At 55.9% G+C, this 15,878-nt stretch overlaps 4 protein-coding genes across 4 annotated transcripts; 2 read left to right on the plus strand and 2 right to left on the minus strand.

Moving 5' to 3' along the window:
• Positions 1 to 1,443: 1,443 nt before the first annotated feature.
• On the minus strand, positions 1,444 to 2,751 carry MEX67 (nuclear mRNA export, poly(A)+RNA binding protein; the record flags this gene model as incomplete). The annotated part of the gene is made up of 2 exons (XM_071056767.1): positions 1,444 to 2,280; positions 2,335 to 2,751. The coding sequence occupies 2 exons, from the start codon at positions 2,749 to 2,751 to the stop codon at positions 1,444 to 1,446; spliced, it is 1,254 nt and encodes a 417-aa protein (XP_070912868.1).
• Positions 2,752 to 3,393: 642 nt separating this feature from the next.
• Positions 3,394 to 6,603, plus strand: MPH1 (3'-5' DNA helicase; the record flags this gene model as incomplete). Its single annotated transcript, XM_071056768.1, has 1 exon — positions 3,394 to 6,603. One exon carries the CDS (start codon positions 3,394 to 3,396, stop codon positions 6,601 to 6,603), a length of 3,210 nt encoding a protein of 1,069 aa, XP_070912869.1.
• A 633-nt stretch (positions 6,604 to 7,236) lies between these two features.
• MFIFM68171_01347 (uncharacterized protein) lies at positions 7,237 to 8,178 on the minus strand (the record flags this gene model as incomplete). The annotated part of the gene is made up of 1 exon (XM_071056769.1): positions 7,237 to 8,178. The coding sequence occupies one exon, from the start codon at positions 8,176 to 8,178 to the stop codon at positions 7,237 to 7,239; it is 942 nt and encodes a 313-aa protein (XP_070912870.1).
• Positions 8,179 to 13,252: 5,074 nt separating this feature from the next.
• MFIFM68171_01348 (Zinc finger transcription factor ace1) lies at positions 13,253 to 15,598 on the plus strand (the record flags this gene model as incomplete). Its single annotated transcript, XM_071056770.1, has 3 exons — positions 13,253 to 13,981; positions 14,045 to 14,268; positions 14,323 to 15,598. 3 exons carry the CDS (start codon positions 13,253 to 13,255, stop codon positions 15,596 to 15,598), a joined length of 2,229 nt encoding a protein of 742 aa, XP_070912871.1.
• Between the last annotated feature and the right edge of the window lie 280 nt (positions 15,599 to 15,878).

Below are 15,878 nucleotides of genomic sequence, written 5' to 3' on the forward strand. Positions count from 1 at the left end.
GGCGGGGCCTAGCAAATGGTGCTCAAAGTAAGCATCCAATATGGCGACGGAACAATTCCACACTCGTTGCAAAGCAAGACTTCTTAGATCGCAATATTCTCGTTCACCGCTGCGGCATATCAGCTGCCCTCCCTTACACACACAAGTTTCCCGCTGCGTAGCCAGGACCGACTTTGACCTCGGAGTCGTAGGCGCCTTGTAAGCCCCAAGGTGAAGAACATTGCTGGACGGTTCGACGAGGATGATCTTCAGAGAATCTTGGCAAGGTAGGCAAGAGATCGAATGAGAGACGACAACCACACCGCCCCGCCGTCAGACGGCGCTGATGAATTAGACATTTCGGCGGACTTGTAATTTCTGCGTGTCGCGCATGCATGGTCGTCACAGCGCTTTATCAATGGGCTCTTCAACGAAGATACCCGTAGAGCTCCGTAGACAGGCAATATCACAAGCCCGAGCCTTGCAACTATTCCCTCCATCAGTTCTCAGTTTGGCGGCAATGCAGCTCCCTCGACAAGCAGCACACTCTCTCCCGCGACAGCCTTCCGGGCGGATGCAGCACATCACACCACACCACACCACACCACACCACACCGCGCCTCCGTAAGCCGGATCTCTGCGTATCTGCAAGCCCCTCGGAAAGTTGGGAGAAAGGAACACGCACCTCAACTCTAACTCTAAATCGGACAAGCCTTCACTGGTGGACTTGCATAGGCGCTGAGAGGTTGCATCACGAGATCACAAATCACGGCGCCAATCAGGTGCATGTAGGACTCGATGTCGACAGCAATAGGCCAGGAACGCAGCCAATGCCCGCTCAGCGGGAATGCAATGCAAGATGTGATCGATTGCGCACGAGGGAAACCGCCGCATCTCGGCCAATCGATCCGACCATCGCTCGGGCGCTCAGCGATCGCCAGACCACAGTAAGCGCCGACGTCGGGTCCTCTGCTATGGGCCGCAGAGGCCAGAGATTTAGTGGCCTACTCGCGAGATCTCATGACTGATTTGAAACCGGAGAGGTCAAAACGACATGCTCAATCTCAAATGAGAAAGTGACATTGAATCATGTGCTGTTCTACTACAAAATCAACCGCTTGAACTCCTCCTATGCCCGTGTACAGCCCGTGAAGAACAGGAGACCAGAAAACCAGACCCAGAACCGAAAATCTCAAATACAACAGAAAACCAGCCACAAAAAGCCAGACACACAACCGCTCTTGGTATCATGCACCCCAGAAAAACCAAAGCCAAACAACACTCGCTTTTGATATACCGCTCCATGCCCATGCTTATGCCATGTTCCGTGTTCACCTCCGTATCCGTGCCCATCACAAAATCATAACTCGCTGAATGTTCCCATCTCCTTCCTCATGTCCTTTTTCTTCCTTCTTCCGCTGATTAAAATCCGAACTTCTTCTTCAACTTCTTCGACAGTGCCTCCTAAGCAATAGGCGTGATGAATGCGTCTCTAGGCAGGTTTGCCTTTTGCTCCTCGAATGACTTGAGCGCCAACTCAAAGTTCCAATTGGCCACGCCCGTCAGACACAACTCGGAGTATTGGGCGTTCATGCCAGTTTGTCTCGATAGCTCCAGGATCATCTGGGCTTTCAGAGAGTCGTCTAGCGCAACCCGGTCGGGCGCAAACTTGAGCTGCCCGTCGAGGTTCTGAAGGCATGGGAACCACTTGAACAGCTCAGCCGCGTAGTCCGGCTGGTTCGCTACGGGGTTGCCCGAGAGGTGGAGCTCCTCGAGGAAGCGAAACTCGTCCCGCCATTTGGAGAGCTTGCTCAGGTTCTCGAGCTTGTTGCAACTGAGATCAAGCCGGCGTAGGTGTGGCAGGGACTTAGCCAGCGTGAAGACCTGGTCGACATCCTGGATCCCGTTGTTGGCAAGTGATACCGCCTGAATTGCTTCTCTCTTCACCTCGGGGTCCTTGTACTCGGAGCCGGCGAGGTGCACAAGAGCCTTGAAGGATTTTTCTGCCAGTGCCTGCGAGCCGAAGGTGCCCATGCTGCCCAGAGTCTCGTCGGCTCCGAGGCCGGATAGGTCGAGCAGCTTTTGTTCAGCGTTGTAGCGACTAGCCAACACTGAGAGCAGTTTTTGTTTTGTTTCGGCGGTGGCGGTCCGAGAGCTTGTGCTGTCGGCCGTTGGCATGGGGTCTGATGTCTCCTGGATGGCCAACTCGGCGCCGGCAAACGTGTATCCGTTGAGACGCAGCAGAAGGGGGGCATCATCCTTATTGACTTTGACCCACACGTAGTCGCCAGCAATGATGGCCTAGTTCACGTTAGAATGAATGCCTGGGGTAAAGGAGGGCACGCGATAACATACCCTGCCGAGCGTGATGCGTTTGTCTCGGGAAGCCTTGCGCTCTAGGAAGTCGAGAAGCGAACGAAGACCGCCGTCGGGATTGTTGGCTGCCTTGCTGCTTTTGAGCCCGAGAATCTTCAAAGTTGTCTTGTCGAATTGGGGCTTTTTCGAGTCTTGCGAGTCCAGGTGGTAGTTGATGTTCTGGGCAAGTCGTGTAAAAGTTTGAACGTCCCGCGCCGCCCCGCGACTGTGGCCACGGCCGCGACCGCGGCCCCGGTTCCCGGAGGGTCCGGTCGGTGCATTGACAGACTCGGAATCCATCAGGATGTCACCGTCCTTGTCAGTCATTGGGGTGCTCCTGCGTTTCGTGACGCCTCCGGCGCGTGGACGACGCGCTCCCCTAGGGGCACCGCGACCACGACCGCTGGGTGGGGCCATCTCGGTGTGTCCTTCTGTTGGGGTCTATTGTGGCCCGTTGCCGATGTGTCTCAACGGTCTCTGTGTCTTGCTCTGCTGGTGCGTCTTGCCGTTGGTTTGAGCGTGGTGGTTGTTGTGATTGCAAACGAGCAAGAACGATGAAGTTGTGAAGCGAGGAAGCTGCAGCGCAGGCTGCGAGCCGTTGGCTTTGTCTGCGCCGCCCCACTTCGTCTTGATTGGTTACATACAACAAAGGGACCCCGTAAGGCTGTGGGTCGCCGAGTGTGGCTTATGCATGCCTCGTCAGTGGGGTTTGCACTCGAACCAAACCACGTGCACTGGCGAATTGGCGCGTCTCGCATCTCGGATCCCGTCGCGTCTTCGCTATCGCCCTTCCGCCCTATCGCCCTATCGCCCTTCCGCCCTATCGCCCTATCGCCCTATCGCCCTATCGCGCGTTGGGCACCGCCTCCCACGAGTGTGACGAAGTCTGTGAAGCCGACAACGACAGCGCACAGCGCAAGCACATGTGTTTGTTTACCCATCGCCCCCTAATGAATACAAAGAATGACTGCGGCCTCCCCCGCATAGTCGACTTTCAATCGGGCATTGTTGCATGCCGTCCTTTGTCCGGCTTTCTATTTTTGGCCACCGGCAAGGACGATGGCAATGAACGACAATGACTTTGACGACACTCTCGACGAAGACATGATCCTGGCACTCACCCAGGCCACGGATGCTGCTGCTGCCGCCACAACCGCGTCGGCACCGACGAGGCCGGTTCCATTCGGCGGCTCTGCGAGAGCCCCGCCTCGGCCCCAGAACTTCCGGCAGACGACGCTGTGGGGAAACACCCTCAGGGAAGACCAGCGCCCAGCGCCATCGCAGGGGCCCAACAGTCGTCCATTCCGTGCAGACCTGCCCCCCGAGGCCCCGACGCACCACGAGCTCAACCACCATGAGCTGGCCACCTGGGTCTATCCTCTGAACCTGGGCCCCATCCGGGATTACCAGTTCAGCATAGTCAAGAATGGCCTCTTCAACAACACGCTAGTGGCCCTGCCCACCGGCCTGGGCAAGACCTTCATCGCCGCCACCATCATGCTCAACTATTTTCGCTGGACCAGACGTGCCAAGATAGTATTCGTGGCGCCTACGAAGCCCCTGGCCTCGCAGCAGGTTCAGGCTTGTCTCAACGTGGCTGGCATACCACGGTCGCAAGCGACACTGCTCACGGGAGAAACCGCCCCCGTGTTGCGCGAAACGGAATGGGAAAGCAAGCGCCTCTTCTTCATGACCCCCCAGACCCTGATGAATGACCTCTCCAAGGGATACGCAGACCCCAAGTCCATAGTCCTTCTAGTCATCGACGAGGCGCACCGCTCGACAGGTGACTACGCCTACGTCAAGGTCGTCGAGTTTATCAGGCGCTTCTCGAAAAGCTTTCGGGTCCTGGCTCTGACGGCAACGCCCGGGTCGACAGTCGAGGGCGTGCAGGACATCATTGACAACCTCGGCATCTCCCACATCGAGATTCGGACCGAGGAGTCCATCGACATCCGGCAATATGTCCATGCGCGCAACATTGACACTGTGACCTTTGACCCCTCCGATGAGATGCTCGTGGTGAGGGACCTGTTCTCGAAGGCTCTGAAGCCGCTCGTAGACAAATTGAGCGCCCAGAACGTCTACTACGGCAGAGATCCCATGAGCCTAACCACCTACGGCCTGCTCAAATCCAGAAACGAATGGATGAGCGGGCCGGGCAGGCACGTAAACCAAGGGACGAAGTTCATGATGATGGCCGTGTTTGGCATTCTTCAAAGCCTGGCTCATGCAATTAAGTTGCTCAATTTCCACGGCATCAAGCCCTTCTACAACAATCTAGCAGAGTTCCGCTCCACCGAGGAAGACAAACCCGGGCAGGGCTCCAAACTCCGGCGACAGCTCCTCAGTGACGAGAATTTCCAGAAGATGATGTCCACGATTGAAGGCTGGATGAAGCTGAAAGAGTTCAATGGCCACCCGAAACTAACCTATCTCTGCGAAACGCTGGTCAATCACTTTATCGACGCCGGGGAGAACTCCAACACGAGAGCCATCGTCTTCAGCGAGTACCGTGACAGTGCCGAAGAGATCGTCCGCCTTCTCAACAGCCAGCCGCTCATCAGCGCCACCGTATTCGTGGGGCAGGCCGACTCAAAAAGGAGCGAAGGCATGAAGCAAAAGCAGCAGATCGAAACAATAGAGAAATTCAAGAGCGGCAGTTTCAATGTCCTCGTCGCCACCTCGATCGGCGAAGAAGGTCTCGACATTGGCCAGGTCGACCTGATCGTTTGCTACGACGCTTCGTCCTCCCCAATACGCATGCTGCAGCGGATGGGCCGCACGGGCAGAAAGAGGGCAGGGAACATTGTACTCCTACTCATGAAAGGCAAAGAGGAGGACAAGTTCGCAGAAGCGAAGGACAATTACCAAAGAATGCAGCAGCTCATTTGTAACGGCGAGAGCTTCGCGTTTCGCCACGATCTCTCCACGAGAATCGTTCCGCGAGATGTCAGGCCCGAGGTTGACAAGCGGCATGTCGATATTCCCATCGAGAACTCCCAAGACCCGTCTCTTCCGGAACCGAAGAAGACGGCAGCTGGTTTGAGGAAGAAGCCAGCCAAGAAGAAGTTCAACATGCCCGACGGCGTGGAGACGGGGTTCATAAAGGCGTCGTTCTTCGGTCGGTCAGCCGCTCAAGCTGTTACGACTCCAAGAAAGCCGGCTGAAACGGATTTTCTGGCCGATGTGCCTGAGCTCGAAAAGGTGCTTCTAAGCAAGCCGCAGACAGACACCCTCGAGAGGGTGTACAAAAGTCTACCGTCGCATCCATTCGACAAAGTGGAACATATCGGGGACGTGCAGCTCGGGGCTTATCCAGCCGCACAGCGAGCGCTGCGTCCAACTGTACAGTTAAAGCACGGTGGTTACACGAGAAGATGTGTGAGATTGTTCAGGACGCTGGGGAAGTCTCAAGATCCGTCGCGGAGGTACACCCGCCCGTACGGCGAGACGGACAGAACATCGTGGCAAACATTGCCTGTCAAGCCCTTTGCGGAAGACTCGGATGGAGAAGCAGTCACGCAGCAAAAGTGTACACGCTCGAATAATTGGCCAGAAGGCAACCAAGGCGGACGCGGAGGCAGAAAGCGGCCGGCTGCTGGAAAGACGAACAAGAGCAACAAGACTAGGAAGAAGGGCAAAGCGGAGCCCGTTTTTCTTAGCGACTGTGAAGAAGGAGATCACGACAAGGATGAAGATGGAGGTGATATCACAATTGAGGGGCCGACACCAAGAGGTCACCGGGGTCCGGGCAGAGGTCGAGGGGGCAAAACGGCATTCAAGCGAGGCCATGACTATCTTGAAGATATCGGCGACGATTGCACCCGCACCAGCGACATGGAACAGCCGGAGGATTCCGACAGCGGCGCCGATCTCGCCGACTTCGTCGTCGGAGATGACGATGATGTTTTCATGTCCAGCGTTCCACAGAAATCGACTGGCCCAACGACCCCCCGCTCTTCAGGTCTCAGCATGAGATACAAGCCTGGAGGGCGGGCTAGGGACAATGGACAAATCACTGCCAAGGAGAAACCTTTCTTTGAGCCGATGCAGTTCGTTTCAACGCAGGATACTGACGACGAGATGCCGGACGTGGACGAGCTGGTCGCTAGGAGCGTGTCGGCTAAGAAGGCGAAGCTACGGACGGATTCGAGGGCTATGCTCTTCGACGATGATGACTTGGATGATACGCAGCCTCTACCATCACCGAGGAGACCCGCCGTGAAGAGGAGGAGGCAGATAATGGCAGATAGTGATGATGAGTGAATGGCAATCAAGGTTTCCACTATGGCTGTTGTGTGTTTCCGTGAGGTTTACTTGATGATCGCGGACACGGTTTATGTGAAGTGCAGGCGTCTATGGCCGGAGAGAGAGGGATCAACTTCCAACTCTATTAGATACTACTCGTCATGGCCTAGGATATATGGTTAATCAGCACTACTATGTTCTTAAGGGGGATTGTTTTTACTACTTAGATGTGATGCTACTTGGCATGCTCACAGCACTTGCTACTCGCTGTGACAGAACAAAGAAAAAGACCTACCAACTTCTACTATTACCACATCTCCTCCCAAGCAGCTATACACAAAGAGCGGACTCCTCACTCCCAGCCTGCCACGCCTACTAGTGTTCCAGTTACTGGTAGTACTCTACTACCGCTTCCTACCCACGACGTATATATCAGTGCCCTTACCATCTAGAAGTATTCCACTCACCTTCGTACTAAAAAAGTGCTCCTGTTACGCCGGATCAACGCCGCCCTTCCACGACCCACCTATAGCTCCCGTTATCTAGCTCATCCTCAAGCCCGCGCTAGTCAATCAGGTGTACTTCCCTAGAAGAGTCAGAGTTCCCTGAGGTGAGATGGACGCGAATGGGAGGGTTGACTAGTAAGACCACTTAGACTGGCGGAGCGCGTGGGAGTGCCCTAAGGGGCGGTGCAGTGATTGGGATTGGGGAGGGGTAGGGGCTCGGAGGAAAGGGACGTGCGATCTCGCGAGGAAGTGGTGGAAGGGGTTTGTTGCAGACTAGGGTTGGGGTTTTAAGGGGCATGACGGTTTTCTGCGTAAAGGAGGTTAGTGCCTTGGGATCATGGTCTTGGGGTCTGGGAGGGCGTGCTACCAATTTGAGGTTTGGGGGGCAGCGGATGGTGGTTGACATTGAGGGTTCCGTAGGCAGTGGATGGGAGGTCGGCGGTTTGATGGCGTGGCTGTAGTGCCGTCTCGCGTTGCAGAGCCTCGTGTGCGAGTCGGGGCCCTGGTATGGCCTCCAGGCCCGCGAGCTGTCGGCTACTAAGGGGGGACAGCTCCTCAAGCCATCATAGACCAGGGTCGTGCTCTCGGTCTTAACATTGCCGATATCGAGGTCTTGAAGGTAGCTGTTCATGATTAGCTCGTCAGCGCCTTTGCGCAGCGGTGACCCCCGATAAAGGGTAGTATTGGAAGTCCTGGTAAGACTGTGTGGTGTCGCTCGGTCTAGCATTTCCTGGAACGGAGTAAATGCAAGCGTGTTGCTGCTGGGTGGTAGCCCGGGAGTCCTGCTGCTCTGGGTCGCAATGTTTCGAGCTTGGAGCACTTGCTCCAGGGCCTCCTGGCTCGGGTTTGACATCCAGGCCAGCGTCTCTGCTTCGCCCCGCGACACCAAATTGAAGTCCTTCCGGACCAATGCCGGGGTTTTCGAGTCCCTGGCCTTGCGTAAGGCTTTGGCTTTTACGGCCGGAAGCTTATCTAGAATGCGAATGTTGCCGTTGAGGTAGGACCAAGTTTCCTCGTAAAAGTACGGGATGGAGCACCACAACCTGCCAGTCCAGTTAGGCCCAATTTGTCCGCGGTCAGCTATCATCACGACGCCAGATGGACCTACCGTTATGACTTCACTCGCTGTCTTCGATCGAGGAAGGCGAAGACCTTTCTTGTTAGGTTTCCGGGCTACTTGGTCCTGGGAGCCTCTGAGCGTCTATTAGCTTTGCCCTGGAGAGTTAACAAACTCAAGAGGGGGTGGGGGTAAAGGAAAACACTCCCGGTGAACGCTCATCCAACAAGTATCACAGCCAGAACCAGTCGGCTATGGGATATTTTGTTGTAGCTTCGAGAAGCAGTTGTGATCCAACGGTGGGCGGCAGTCCCTCTTAACTAGTATGACATCCCGTCTTTGTTGAGAGACCAAACAATAGCTAATAGCCCCTTTAAACAAAGGACAATGAGGTCCAGGGTTCAGAAGTGAAAGCCATTCCTGTAGCAATCTTTCAGGTCAAAGGTAATTGTGATAATTATGGATCAATGAAGTTCTAACCCGGGTCTACAGATTCGCACTCCCCCTGAACGCAAGACTCGGCCTACAAATCCATGTTTTAGGTTACTGAGCGAGGTTTGTTGGACTTACATGCTATCACTGTGTCTCGAAGTGCAGACAGACAATGGTGGGCTACCGGGGTTTTGCGTCTCGTCACTACAATACGCTTTTCAGGAAGTTAGGTTGGCCAGTGATTGTTCTTCGTGTCATGCAATGTCATGTTCAATCTGTGCGATCAGATAAGATACCCAGGCCGAAGTCACTGACCGTTGAGTTCGTAGTCCGTAACTTCCAGTCTAGGGCATATCTCATGAAGGCACGGCCTCAGCAAAGCATTTGATCCTATTTACACTCGCCGTACAGGAAATAGGACACAAAAGCTCAACAGCCCGCCTTTGAAACCAATGCACTGCGCGGCCCTCAAGACAGCTGAAGATGGCCGGAGTACTAGAACACTCCCACAACAAGACCTAGACTAGAGGAATCGCTCTGTTCGATCGGGGACATACAAGTCTGGGCCGGAAAAGCGTTGGCGGCACATGCTCTGTTGTTCTGGTCTAGATGAAGCCCACCAGCCCACCAGCAACCGCACATCTGTCAAGACAGCATGCCGGGAATATCAAGAGAATACAAATCACCCCATGGTTAGACACCATAGAGCCCTAGCATATGCTATAGACGCGAGCACATCACGCCAACCTAGAAATCCGCCACAACGTTCTACTCCATTACTTTATGTGCCAGTTGGACTACGGGATATGCTTACTCCTCGCAGTCTCGGACAGGAATCAGTGATACACATTGGTGTGAGTCCACACCGCCAACCAGTTGAGTCCTATGGTAATAGAACAACCTTCGCAGCTTCATCGAGAGACTAGCCAGGTAATCCTAGAGGCTTCAACCGAATGCCATGGAGAGGCGCAAGGTGGTGGACGCTAATAACCCCCCGCCCCCCCCCCCCCCCCGAGAGAGGGTAGTAGATTGAAATACTTCAACGAAACGCGGAAGCGGCATTCATTCATTTCTACTAGTCCGGTTACAGAGGACATCTCACTACAAATGCTCTTCAAAGATGACATTCACACTACACTCCGCACCTTGGATCAGGGAAAAATGAAAATAGCTACAACCCAGCAAATAGGACATGCCAAAGCAGCTGACCTACTCTCCTGTCTCCTGTCTCTCAGCAAACAGCCAGGTTCGGCCCTGAGCCAGGAGACGGACGGGTCACAGGCCGACCCTTCGACGCATCGCTCATCTCCCCAGCATCTAGTTATAGCGGGCGTTGGCCAAGTTCAACGCAAGAGAAGTGATTGTTCACTCCAGGATCCACGCTTCCAAGCGGCCGGGTCTACTGTAGATTGCCAAGCACCAATGGCAAAGGGACTTCCGACCGCCAGCCTTGGTTTCAGGCCGGATCGACGGCAAGCATTCGAAGGCAACAGCAGGTATTGGAACAGGTCTCTATGTATACCACATTGCGAATGGCCCGGCTTGCTTTGGGCTGCCGTCGTACAATGGGAGATGAGTCGTGGGCTGACCCCATGAGCAGGCTCGCTGGCTGGGAAACCAGGCGTGACAGGGCTTCTCGGAGGGGCAACTTTCCGGACGGAATGCAAACGCTAAGAAAGTCTAACGACAGCAACATTATTGATAACTATGCGGGGTAGGGTTCTATGCGGGCTACGGGATGGTGAGACGGCTCATACGGTTCTCAGAGACGGTCTTTGCTAGCCGCCGTGCACATGAAGGTAAAACTGGTGGATGACGGAGACAAAACAGATGAAAGACATATCACATCCCGAAGTACTGTGGTATTGCATACATTTTCCTGCTGCCTTGGGAACAAAAGATGCTGCCTTCATGGGCCCAGACTCTCAGCAGTATTCAAGAGAGGAGAACTTGCACGCTTTCGTTTACTGAACTGACAGGATAGCGGCTCGGAAGCGAGGCACGCGAGCTCCGGTATCACTACTGCCTACCCGCAGTGCTGCACTTGACGGTTGGCGAAAGGCAACGGCTTTCAACACACTTGGATCTGAGGCCCAGAGGTGCTCGAGGAATCCAGGTGCCTAGCAAAGAAGAGAGAGAGCAGAGGGATGTCGGCGTGCCGGGCCTGCGGGGCACTTACTTCTGCCACGCACCGTGTGCGTCTTTTCCCCGAATCTTTGACCGCCCCCTCCGCATTGGCTATTCGTAATCGACTTGAGGCTCCCAATTCTCTGGCGCCCTATTCGCTCGAATATCGCGGCAGGGGTTCTTAATCAACGGTTATGGGAACGAGCGTGCCGCGTAGGGCTGAGATGCTCCGATGTGTCTGTCCGGTTGACGCATGCGCAATTGTCTTCCGTCCAACGTCGTGCTCGGCCGTTCTTTGCCACGCTTGGCCAATCGATGGCGACAGGAGATGACGGCGGTGCGAGGGTGAGCGCCCCACTCAATTGATGGGCGGGGGCCGAGCTGATCCTGGCCGTACCCCAAAGTTTTTGGAGGAACTCTTGGGTGCGTGTGCAGGACTGTCCCCAGGATGTGCCAGCCCTACGAGGATGCAGGACGACGCAGAACGCATCACAACCAATCTTGGGTCTCCCATTATGTATCGCGAAGGCTGGTCGGACGGTGCCCAACGTCGATCATCGTCAATAGCTATGCGGTTCTGGCTCCCCCGTGGAACGGGAGAAAAAAAAAAAAAAAAAATCTGCACCGCAAGACTGACCTGTCCCCTAAACGGCTGACGCGAGTGTCCTCAAAGGGGGAAGCGAAGAGTTGTGGTGGTGTTTTGTGACCGCAATGCCGCTTGCCGCTCTCACCGTCAGATCCAAAATTCCTTCTCTTTCCTCCCTCCTCTGTGGCGCTCCGAGTGCTGGGGGCCGCATCAGTGATGCTTCAGGTTTTGGCTGCAAGCAAGCGCTCGCGCTCATCGACTGGTCTTAGCCTCTTGTCTCCGCCGCAGCACTGCATCGCCAACTTTTACCCAACCATAATTGGCCTGATGCAAGTTAGTGCTCCCGGACCATCTCACTGTTCGTCCTACCGCTGTCTGGCTGGGCCGCGGGGTACCGCGCTCCCGGCCAGCCAGTTGACAGCGGGCGATGGGTCGGGTGAGACTGGGGCCAAAAGGCCCAAACTGCGTGGAAGAAGGGTTGATGAAGATGCCGTCCCGTCTCGGCCACCCGGAGAAAATCCAGTCTCGCGAACAAACGAGAAAAGAGAAGCTGGGGTATCTAGCCTGTACATTTTAGTCCGCATCGCGCAGCCACGTCCCAACCATGTCAGACTGCACGGTGGTTGCAGGAAGCGAAGCGACTTAGCCACATGAGCCCAGCTCTGCGCCCATGGCTCTGTAAACCGATGTGGTCGTCCGCCGTGGTGGCCCCTGGTCGCTGGGACCGGGCAATCTCTTGATTGTCTTCTGAACTGAACACAAGCATCGATCATGGAGAGGTTGGGCGGTTGACGTGTCTACTTGTTTAGCGGCATTTCGTCATGCCGTCGCGTCCGCGATTGAACCATCTGATCGAAGCATGGAAACTGTCTGCGTCGACAGTTGCGTACTAGGACTTGCGTTGGTTGCAGAGCTCACGACATGTTCACGGTACCTGGGCGACGGCTGGGGACAGAGGGGGGGTTCTGGTAGCGCGACACCTGCGCTCACTGGCTAAGAGGCGGCGGGATACTAAGAAAAGCAGCGCGGCCCTGGAGGTTATGTACTAACATCAGCCGCAAGCAGCACGCAACCGAGGCGCTGTCCCAGCGACATTGCAGCCAACAGACACTATCAGCAGGGTGCCATTGGAGCTGTGCAGCGCATTTTGGGAGCACAATTGGAAGGATTCGGGCTGGCCAATTAGGGCTCGGAAACACCGAGCTGCGCCTGCCTGAGGACCCACCTCTGACCGGGGTCGCTCATTGCCCACCCTGGTCGCCAGAGCAGGCAGCAGCGTTCGACGGCCCCATCCATTTCTCATCATCTCGCTCCAGACCCCATCCCGCCCGTCTGACGACAAACCTTCTTGTCCCCCCGAGTCTCCTATCGCCGTGTTTCGCGTCTTCTTCCCCTTTCTTTGCGCCTTCCGGACCTGAGGCCACAGCGACCGACCACCCCCAGAACGGCCAAGGCCTCGCGTCATCCCCTCGCTGTCCTTTGTTATAGAACTTCTCCTCCCTTCGGCCCGCATCCATCTGACCTTGATCGTCCTCCCTCACATTTGTCCTTCGGATCCGCCATCAAGGCATCGTTCTACCTCTAGGGCACCGCACGACCCATCGCAGTGCCGCCAGGTCCTGATTCCATCGTGTCTCGGGTCGCTGGCGCCTCCACTCTCCACCACCAAAATACACCGCTCCAGGCTGGGTAAGATATCATTCCTCCCATCTTCCTTCTCCATCTCCTCCATCTGTCCTGTTCTGTTCTTTCTCCCCTGTCTGCGCCATCTCTTGGGAAGGGTCAGGGAAGGGACAGGAGCTGCATTCGGTGCTGCATATCAACTGTGACTCACTCGTCCTCTGCCGTTCAGCCTGACAATGAACAACCATTGACCGCTGACCTGAGGACTTGACACAGTGTCCGGCTCACCCAATTACCACAAGAGGCGCTTGCTTCACCCCACGTCTGCCGGCAACCATGTCGCCCAATCCTCGTAGGACACCGGTGACTCGCCCGGACTCGAGGGGCTTGACCGTTAAGACCAACATCACCCTCAAGAAGGGCGCGACTTTCCACTCTCCTACAACCCCCCCTTCTTCTCCTGAGAGAGTCTTTAGGCCGCCGCCATTGCCCCGCCGGTCCCAAACCAACCTGGACGATGTCATCGACTCTCATCGCCGCCGTGTCGCGTTGACGCTCGGCGACATCGATAAGACCCTCGCTGGTCTCTCCAAGGACGACTCGTCCTCGTCTGTTCGTAGAGCACTGCGCGACGACAGCCTTCCCATCCCCCGCGGAGTGCTGAACCACACTCTCGATTCGGCTATGGCCAAGGAGCAGCCGGCCGAGCGCCGGGTGCTCCGCCCTCGCACTCGCCGGTCTGCTCGTTACCACGAATCTGACAGCGGTTTGGGCACCTCGATCGCATCGACCAACGAAAAGATGGCCGCCGCCAAGAAGGAGAAGACGGCCAAGACAACCACTGTCACCAGGTCCGCTGCCGCCCGCGAGACCTCTGCCATGAACCTGCCGGGTCTTAGCCCCCGCGCCACGAACCGCATCTGCGAACATACTCTTAAGCCACTCTTGGGCAACTCGGCGTTTAAGGACTTTCACTCGCTCTTGCTCGAATGCCCCAGGAAGATCCAGGAGAAAGAGATTGTCTGCTTGAGAGATCTTGAGAAGACGTTGCTTCTTGTCGCTCCAGTAAGTGAGCTCATTGCTGACAAAAGTGTGAGGGGTGATACTTATCGCGCCTTACTGTTAAAGGAGAGGACCAAGGCGGCCGGACTCTATCTGGATTTCTGCCTCTCGACGATTCGGTGTATCCAGGCCACCGTTGAATACCTCAGCGACCGTGAGCAGACCCGCCCGCGCGACGTCCCTTATAGCAGCGGCTACTTCATCGATCTTGTCGACCAAATACGCCAATACGCCCAGCAGCTCTCTGACGCCAGGGAGAAGGGCAGCCAGGACGAGATGGACGTGGATCCGTATGACCCCCTTATCCGACCCGCTCCTACAAACGTCACTGACACATTCCTTAGCACCGACGAGATCAAGCTCCACGGAGGAATCCACATCAACGGACGGCCTGCCGAGCTCGTCCGCGTCAAAAAGAATGGAAAGATGATCTCTATGGCCACGGGTGAACCCGTCGAGAGGATCGAAGAGGAAGCCGATGACTCGGTGAGAATCAAGCGCTCCGCCAGCCAGGAGCTTGAGGATGAAGAGGAGATCATGAGGTCCATGGCCAGGCGGAAGAAGAATGCCAGCCCCGAGGAGCTTGCCCCCAAAAAGTGCCGAGAGCCGGGTTGCAATAAGGAGTTCAAGCGCCCTTGCGACCTGACCAAGCACGAGAAGACGCACTCACGACCGTGGAAGTGCCCTGTCCCCACCTGCAAGTACCATGAGTACGGGTGGCCCACCGAAAAGGAGATGGCCCGCCACCACAACGACAAGCACTCGTCGAGCCCGCCCATGTTTGAGTGCTTGTACAAGCCGTGCCCGTATAAGTCTAAGCGGGAGTCGAACTGCAAGCAGCACATGGAAAAGGCTCATGGCTGGACCTATGTCCGCACCAAGACGAATGGCAAGAAGTCCGACTCTAGCGTCAATGGCAACTCGGCCCATCCCACTCCTCAGCTCCAGAACATCCCGACGCCTTCCAGCGAGCATAGCATGGGGGTGGCTACCCCTCCGGATGATTGGAGCCGGGTGTACGGGAACAACCTAGACTTCCCAGCCTACATTCCCAACGATAGCGACTTCAACATGATCCCGCAGGAGATCTCGCTTGATTATTCCCCAATCGACAACCCTACTCCTTCCACGGATTCCGGCATGGACCATAATTCGGCCTACCAGGATATCCCGACCGACTTCTCCCTGTACGAGGATATTTACAGCGCCAACGTTCAGCTGCCGACGCCTATGCACGTCAACATCTACAACAAGGATGCTGCGCAGCAGTTTGTTCCGTTCACGGCCGCCGAGCTCTGCCAGCCGCAGCCGGCCCAGCTCTCGCCTATCGGCCAAGGGAATGCCATGCTCTACACACCCACCTCTCTTGCCGAGGTGGACGAGGGCTTTGACGAGCACCATGAGTTTGCCGCCATTGCCAACGCCGCAAACGGCGGTGACTTCATCCTCTTTCCGAACGGGGCCGGGGTTTCGAAGCCAATGTTCAACGAATCCCTCTTTGCCGCGGCCGAAATCCCAAGCTTGACAGCGGGCTATTCTCAGCCGTCTTCCCAAGACCTGCTGAATGCCTATAACGTCGATTGGTCGGCGCACGACCTTAGCGCCTTCCTCCCTCACTAGGCGCGAGGGTTGAGGCGCGAGAGCAGCGCTCTCTGGCCGGCAAGCTCTTTTCGATGTAGAGCCGCTTTGCTATAAAGGGTGTACGGAGGGAGGGTAATTGGCGACGCGTGGGTTGACTTGTGGCCAGCGGAACCGGGACATGATCTCTGTTATGATTTAATGAAGCGGGCATTAGCGATTCCAGATGGTACCGTGGAGGCTCCTGGGGAAGGCAGGATCGTAGCGGACCGTCTCAATCTGTGTCTTGATAGTGATTTTTTTGTTTTACAAGTTTGCCTCT

The sequence above is a fragment of the Madurella fahalii genome (assembly GCF_045866475.1).
Source record: "Madurella fahalii IFM 68171 DNA, scaffold_1, whole genome shotgun sequence".
Taxonomy (NCBI): domain Eukaryota; kingdom Fungi; phylum Ascomycota; class Sordariomycetes; order Sordariales; genus Madurella; species Madurella fahalii.